General features: G+C 45.0%; 1 protein-coding gene across 1 annotated transcript; it reads right to left on the bottom strand.

The window, feature by feature from the left end:
- Positions 1-1,405: 1,405 nt before the first annotated feature.
- LOC104657481 (adenosylhomocysteinase-like) lies at positions 1,406-2,839 on the bottom strand. The gene has a single exon (XM_010357307.2). It carries the CDS (start codon positions 2,822-2,824, stop codon positions 1,529-1,531), a length of 1,296 nt encoding a protein of 431 aa, XP_010355609.2. The 5' UTR covers positions 2,825-2,839; the 3' UTR covers positions 1,406-1,528.
- Between the last annotated feature and the right edge of the window lie 5,570 nt (positions 2,840-8,409).

Below are 8,409 nucleotides of genomic sequence, written 5' to 3'. Positions count from 1 at the left end.
TGGGAAACATGTCCTCAGATCTTACAAGTGTCTGACCACAAACCACTTCAGAAAATTCTAAGCTGGGTGCAGTGCCTCACACCTGTAATCCCAGCACTTTGGGAGGCCGAGGCAGGTGAATTACTTGAGCCCAGGAGTTTAAGACAACATGAGAAAACCTGGGCAACATGACACAACCTTGTCTCTACAAAAAAATTACCCAGGCATTGTGGAGCACACCTGTAGTCCCAGCTACTTGTCGGGGGCTGAAGCAAGAGATCGCTTGAGCCTAGGAGGTCAAGGCTGCAAAGAGCCAAGATCGTGCCACTGCACTGCAGCGTGGGTAACAAAGTCAGACCCTGGCTCAAAAAAAAAAAAAAGAAGGAAAAAAGAAAAGAAAATAAACGAAAGAAGAAAGAAAATTCTAATGTCATGACAAGAAAGCAGTTAGCACGAGTTTAAAATGAGGTATAATTTGACTCACACTTGGACTTAAAATGGTCTCTTCAACAAATTGCTGCAACAAGTGATTGAAATTTAATTCCCAAACCATTTTAAAATTTATAATGAAATAACAAAAGAAAGTCTAATTTTTTTAGAAGCAAGGGTCTCACTATGTTGCCCAGGCTGGTCTCGAATCCCTGGACTCAAGCAATCCTCTCGCCTCAGCCTCCTAAGCAAGAGTCACCATGTCTGGCTCCTTTTTTTTTTTTTTTTTTTTTTAAGGATAATATGTTTTATTTTATTATTTTTATTTTATTTATTTGTTTTTATTATTTTTTTTTTTTAGACACCAAGATTTTTATTTACACACCTTCCTGCTTTCTTTTAACATTATAGGCCAAATTATTCTCTTTTTGACCCAGGGTTGTGATAGGAACCATCTAGTTATAAAGTGGTGGCAGATTTCACGAAATCTGCCTGCATTCATTCATGTTTTTCTGGCCCCTCTCAACCTCTGGCTGTCACTTCTCTGTTCTTTCTCAGTTGCCCCTTAACAGTCTATTCTAACCCCTGTAAAACAGGGACTAAAAGTACTAACCTCATTGTTATGAGGTTTAAGACCCAGCACTATGCCAGACTCTCAGGAAAATTCAAACAACAGTTCCTCTTTGCCCTTCAATATACCCCCTTCTCATCTGTCGTGGGCTGAGGAACCACTGGATCTGTAAACCAAGCACACACGTATAAGTCCACAGACCAGGTGAAGGCCTAGATGGCAAAACACATGGGCTTTGTGACTCCACTACTGACTTCGAGGTTAAGGAAGGACTGACTTAGTGAGCTGTTCCAAGACCACTGAGTTCATAGTTCCCTGTGGCCGGGACCTCCATCATGACTGGGGCTTGAGGAGAGGCCTCCGTTCCCGCTGCCACATTTGGAACAGTATGACGGCTGCAGCAGAGGCCAAAAACTGAGCGATCGGCCCCAGAGAGTCGATGGGGGACACTGACAAACCAGTTACAAAGTTGGTGCCGTTAGCTCTTAGGGAGGAGAGGCAGGGCCTGGGCAAGGACAGCAGCTGGAGGGTGAAGCGCAGACCTGGCTCTCAGTAGCGGTAGTGATCCGGCTTGAAGGGGCCATCACGGGACATGCCCAGGTACTGGGCTTGCTTCTCAGTCAGCTTGGTCAACTTCACATTCAGCTTGCCCAGGTGGGCTTCAGCCACTGCCTCATCCAGCTTCTTGGGCAGGAAGTGAACGCCAACGGGGTACTTGTCTGGATGGGTCCACAGCTCGATCTGTGCCATCACCTGGTTGGTGAAGGAGTTACTCATCACGAAGCTGGGGTGGCCCATGGCACAACCCAGGTTGACCAGCCGACCCTCAGCCAGCAGGATGATGCGGCGCCCATTCTTCAGCTGGTACCAGTCCACCTGCGGCTTGATGTTCACCTTCTCCACAGCATTCTCATTGAGCCACTTGACATCGATCTCCACGTCAAAGTGTCCAGTGTTACACACAATGGCATCATCCTTCATCTGGTCAAAGTGCCGGCCAAGGATGATGTCAACACAGTCTGTGGTGGTGACAAAGATGTTGTCCTCCTGACAGGCCTCATCCATGGTGGTCACCTCATAGCCTTCCATGGCAGCCTGCAGTGCGTTGATGGGGTCAATCTCAGTGATGATGACACGGGCCCCAAAACCCCGCAGGGCCTGGGCACAGCCCTTGCCCACATCATCATAGCCTGCTACCACTGCTACCTTGGTGGCAATCATCACATCTGTGGCCCGCTTGATGCCATCTATGAGGGACTCCCAGCAGCCATAGAGGTTGTCAAACTTGCTCTTGGTGATGGAGTCATTGACATTGATGGCAGGCACCTTGAGGATCCCATTGGCCATCATCTTGTAGAGGTTGTGGACCCCAGTCATTGTCTCCTCAGAGATGCCTCGGATGCCTGACAGGAGCTGTGGGTACTTGGTGTGGATGAGGTTGGTGAGGTCGCCCCCTTCATCCAGAATCATGTTGAGGGGCCCGTCCTTGAAGTACAGCATCTGCTCAATGCACCACAGGTACTCCTCCTCCATTTCGCCCTTCCAGGCATATACTGGAATGCCAGCCTTGGCAACGGCAGCTGCCACATGGTCCTGGGTGGAGATGTTGCAGCTGGACCACTGCACCTCAGCACCCAGGACAACGAGAGTCTCAATGAGGACGGCCGTCTCCATCGTCATGTGCAGGCAGCCGGCGATACGAGCGCCCTTCAGTGGCTTGGAGGCCGAGTACTGCTTCCGCATACGCATCAGGCCCGGCATCTCGTTCTCAGCAATGTCCAGGGCCTTGCATCCCCAGGCAGCCAGTCCCATGTCAGCGACTTTGTAGGGCAGTTTGTCAGACATGCTGGCGGCGCTCGTGATAGAAACAGGCGAAGGGGGCTGGGCCTCAGTCTGGGGACACGCACTGGGCGGGCGACGCCGGATAGGATATGTTTTATTTTAAAGAGCAAAATGTATCATCCTTGAGGGTTCTCCTGCCTTGTCGGATCATGCCCAGGGTCCCAAGTGTGGTCTCATGTACCTCAGCCCCGACCCGGTCTCTCCCTGTGGTTCTCTGACGTTGTATTGAATCCTGGTCCTCTCCACTCTGCCCATCACTGCAGCCTTGTAGAAGCAGGTCTTGTGTGACATGCTTCCTGCCCAGGCCAGTTGGCTCAAGCAGTGGTGGGTGACTCTAGTGTCCAAGCATCTGGGTTTAGTGCCCATGCCTTTGCTGGCCCCCAGGTAGCCAGCCCCAAAACTCTGCTCTGTGATTTAAAGTAACCATAGCACTCTATTACTGAAGAAGGACCCACGCAAGTTTTCTTCCTGGAGCAGGGAAAGATACTATCAAGGCAGGAGAACGGCGTGAACCCGGGAGGTGGAGCTTGCAGTGAGCCGAGATCGCGCCACTGCACTCCAGACTGGGCGACAGTGTGAGACTCCATCTCAAAAAAAAAAAAAAAAAAAAATTAAGATACAAAGACGAAAAGTAAGTTTGCATTTTGATTATACCATGGATTATGTTTATTCAATGTATCAACCATACTAGTGAATTTCTAAAGGACAAATATAACTTTCAAATAAGGCTCAAAATAATAAAATGAACAACTCACCACCATACACATCAAACATTACCACCTAATCCCAAAAGATTTACGGGTCACATGTCATCCCTAGAGAGGTTCTTCATTACATTCTTCTTCACATAGCAAAACTGTCCCGGAATATGTAGCATTCTGTGAATGAAACTCTATTTTTACGGGAACTTAGGGAGGTTGGCTATTAATAGGAATCTGTGAGGACTCCCTTTGTACATTGAAAAATCATTTCCGAGTTATTTGGGGGTGGAGATTAGTCTGGCTTCCTAAGCATCAGCTTGCTCAAGGAAATCTTTAAAGTTTTCTTTCCATTGTAGCTGAGAAAATGGAAATAAAAGTGGCAGATAGGTTGGCCTCCTAACAAGAGAGGCTGGGTGTGGTGCTCACGCCCGTAATCCCAGCACTTTGGGAGGCCAGAAGCATGAGTTCAAGACCAGCCTGGCCACCATAGTCAGACCCTGCCTCTAGAAAAAAAAAGAAAAACTTAAAAATGAGCCGGGCATGGTGGCATGTGCCTGCAGTCTTAGCTATTCAAGAGGCTGAAGTGAGAGGATCGCTTGAGCCCAGGAGTTCCAGGTTACAATGAGATTGCACCACTGCACTCCAGCCTGGGCAAGAGAGCCAGACCCTGTCTCTAAAACAAAAGAGCAGTACCTAGCCTTAAACCCACAGGAGGAAGAAAGGCCCCATTCCTTCATGCATGGGTATTCTCCCTCGGGACCTCTTTCACATCCTTCCTATGCCACTTCCACTGTTTCTCTTTGCCTCCGGGAGGCATCCAGAATGTTGCAGCCATCTGTCACCATGAGCTCTGAAATAACACCTAAAGCTGCAGGGTGTGCATTCAGATGCTCTTCGTTAGGGCATCTGGCCGGGGCTTGCTGTGTGCAACTGTCTTCATCACAGATAATGTATCTGTAATATCTGAGGATCTCTTGACAAGAAAGGACTTGCTAAGAAGCCAACTTATCCACCTGTCAGTCTTCCAGTTAAAACACCTCTTCAACCACCCCCAGATGGTAAAATCTACATGTTTTCAAACATTTACAACATGAGCTTCTACAACTCTTAGTCACCCTTTTTTATGGGAAACAATGCACAAAAGTCACAAGATAAACGTTAGCCACTGCCCAAAATAAAGAAAGGAAAATGCTTCCTCTCTCTGTCCCAGCCCTGCTGGGGCAATATCCCTCTGTCTTCCTCTGAGACCTGCAGAAACAGGATTGGGCTGGACTGGTCAATGGTCATGCTCCTTCACTCTCACCTGGCTAAGCTGCAGCCTCTCCCCTAATTAAGCACATGTGCACGTGTGTGCATGCACAAACACACCCGGAGAACCAAAAGAGATTCAGGTGGAAGCCAAATATGAAATGAAGCCTATCATTCAGGGTTTCTTTTTTCAAAATTCATTTTGAACTTCTTATTTCAGCAGCAGTCTGCTCCGGTTCAAATATTCTGAGAATGTGTCTCCCGCCACATAACACGCTTCGTGTTGCCTTTCCTCATTCTAAATGGGCCACATTCATGGACTTTGAAGAATTACTGTTTTAACATTTCCCCTTTCCTGATTTTATAAACTTTTCTTCAATACCACTGCAGCTCATCTTTCTATTCCTAAGTGTCTTCCTTTGTCTGTCGTCAGATGGTGGCATATCTATATGTATGAGCAGCATTTTAATTCTTTGACCATGCTCACTTCCAGTATTCCTTTAAAAAGTCATGATTATGGGCCTTTGTGCTCACTCACACAGCCTCCAGAGAGTCTCTTACACTTTCTCCTGGCCCCTGTGCTGAAGAGCCTAGTGGCATTCAACCATTTGTCTTTTGGAGGGTTTTTGCTCTTTTCTTCATTCTCTTCCACTGTGGATTAGAGGAATTGTGCTGATAGGGCTGACATCCCATATGCCACAGCATCCATGACTAGAGAGGACAAGCCCTCTTTTTTTGTTGTTGTTCCTATTCAAAAAATTGGGGAAGGATTCTGATTGGGCTAATTTAGGTCACATGCTTACCCTTGAGCCAATCAGCTAAGTAAGGCCAATTGTGCCATCTTCAAGAATATGGCGATGCCCAATCAAATGGATAGAGCAGTTTCCAGAAGCAATCGAAAATCTATTCTCAAGAGAACTGAAGACAAAGTACTCAAAACAATAGACACAATAATTAGCCGGGCATGATGGCGGGCACCTATAATCCCAACCACTCAGGAACCTGAGGCAGGAGAATCGCTTGAACCCTGGAGGCAGAGGTTGCAGTAAGCTGAGATGGAGCCACTGCACTCCAGCCTGGGTGACAAAGCGAGATTCTGTCACAAAAAAAGACACTCGCAGTAAAGTATGTGTAAGCCTGCAGGTAGGTGTAATGAACTATGATAACTTTGCTGCCTGAAGACATGTTTATACATAATAAACACATCACAAAGAAGTTATCAAAATGCCAATAACTACTACACTAATTTAATATAGATTCTGAATAACTTTAAGTTTTTCTAGAAAAAGCTAGAGTTCAGTATTAACTTAAAATTTTAAATTTAAGGATAAGAATTAAAAATAAGAAATACACAATTTACAGCCTCCACATCAGCAAAGGAGAAAAATGGGGGACATTAAAAAACTTCAAAGACAGGCTGGGAAAGAAATGCAAACAACAAGGATGGTAAATAGAAAATACAGAAGATGTTTGAAATGAAGTTTAAATGTGTAAGAAATCACACTAAACAGAAATGGATTAAACTAACTTTTTAAAAGAGACTATCCATACGTATTGTTTTTAATCAGGCTGCGTCTGTCCTATCTGTAAAAGTTATGCCTAAAACAAAATGACATAGAAAGATTGGGAAAAGATGTACTTTGCAAATACTCAACAAAAGTTTGCATGGTGATACTAATTTGTAGTAAAATATTATATAATTATACTAAAAATTATTAACAGACATAAAGAGGATGGCTACATAAGAATAAAAGAAACATTGCACCAAAATTTGGCTGCATCTACCAAAATAATCTTGAAACATACTGAGCAAAACCTGACATAATTGCAAGCAGAAATTAATAAAACCACAACCATCATGGAAGATTTTAGCTCAGACACTATACATCAAGCAAGTACAAAATTCGTAAAAATATAGAAGGGTTATATACGAAAGGGAGCTAGTCACCAAATCATGATTGAAATCCAACCTGTGATGCAATTTTAGGCAAGTTATAAAAAACAGAAGCGTTCACACTGTGAGCCCATTGTCAGCGCCCTTTCTCTTATCACGCTGACAATCATTTACCCATGAATAGCATGACTGAAAAACTATTGCTGCCAGAAAATGATTAAATAATCTGTATTACAACATACATTTTCAAAACTTGCCAAAGGGTGACAGTTTTGTACAAACAAGAGGAAGGCAGTCCTTGGCTTTTTATCATATCATTGATTTGAAAAAATGGCATCAGGCTTAAAGAGCAAATAAAATGATAACATCTCCCATAGTCTCTGCCCGAAGACTTGCCACCTACTGACTGGGGGGCTGGTTACTCAGGAACTCTTTCTAGGGCAGGGCTTCCCGTCTAGAATTTTTGCAGGAACTTAAAGAATAAAAGACTCAAAACAACGCTAAAGATTACAATAGAGTTTTCATGCTGCCTATGAAAGAATCCACAGTTAGTGTGACCCTTGACTACTATTTACGAGAATATCCCTGGTCAGGAATGTTTATTGCCCTGTCTGGACTCTTTTATATACTCATGTTCACATCTGATTCAGGCTCAATTGTACACTAAGCCTCTTAACTCTTCCTCGGAAGAAAGGTCAGGAGAAAAGCTACTTCACTTGAAATGCCCTGCTTCATTCAATGAGCCTGTGATCAACACTATCCGAACAATATATATCATTTATTTTAACGAAAGGTATTTCAAATGTTGATCCAAATCCATTGACCCTCTTGAGAAGAATTCATAACACATCAAGGTGCCGTGGCCCAACACTTGATAACCACAGTCCTAGGGTCTCGCCATCCTTACATCCTTTCTGATGCTTCATAACACACAACATTTTGCTTTAGTTGAAACTAGCTCCTGGAAGGCAAAGGAATAGTTAACCACATCATCCATTCACTAATAAATTATAGAATACCTACTCCATGTCAGGTCTTGGCCCAGGCATTGGGAGTCAACACGAATAAAATAAGGTCCCTGCTCTTGCAGAGCTTATGATGCAGGTGGGGAGACCTAGGCAAGCAGGTAATAACAACACACTGCCATACAATCAGATAACCAAAGAGGCCATGAGGGCATCTAGGAGAGTCCCCTTGCTGGAGAGAGTGGCACAGAGTAAGAGCATCAAGTCCTGAAGGTGGTGATTGGGCCAAGTCATGAAAGAGTAGGCAGAAAGGAGGTGGGGAGCAGGTAATGACAGTGGTTAGAGCATTAGGGCAGAAGGTTTAACATGTGCAGGGCATAAAGATAGCAGCAAGCACCAGACACTGGGAGGATTGCGAGTGCAGAAGAAAGTCTAGGAAGTGAGTGGTAAGAGATGAAGCTGCAGAAGCCAGCAGGAACCAGGCACAGCCTTGTGTGCACCCCGAACAAGAGACGCACATGCCTGGCCCTACAAGGAGGCTTAGCTTCATCTCTACAGCAGTTCTTCATGGATCTCGAGGCCAAAATAGCCTACTTCTTTGTCTTATCTTCTTGGGGCTTTGAATCAATTCTTTAGCCTTTTGTCCTGTATTTCCAGCTGCCAGGAGAAGAATCTTCCAGACGTCTTCAATGCCTGTGGCCTAAAGCACAGACTTCCAAGTTTGACATTCCAGGTGTGATGCCAACTCCAGGCAATCCACCTGCCTCTCTGCAGACTTTC

The sequence above is a fragment of the Rhinopithecus roxellana genome, chromosome 11 (assembly GCF_007565055.1).
Source record: "Rhinopithecus roxellana isolate Shanxi Qingling chromosome 11, ASM756505v1, whole genome shotgun sequence".
Taxonomy (NCBI): Eukaryota; Metazoa; Chordata; class Mammalia; order Primates; family Cercopithecidae; genus Rhinopithecus; species Rhinopithecus roxellana.
Note: the sequence above shows the minus strand (reverse complement) of the source record. Positions and strands in the feature narration are given on the sequence as shown.

Coding starts and splice junctions, on each gene's coding strand:
- LOC104657481 (XM_010357307.2), bottom strand. CDS start 2,824: ATGTCTGACAAACTGCCCTACAAAGTCGCTGACATGGGACTGGCTGCC.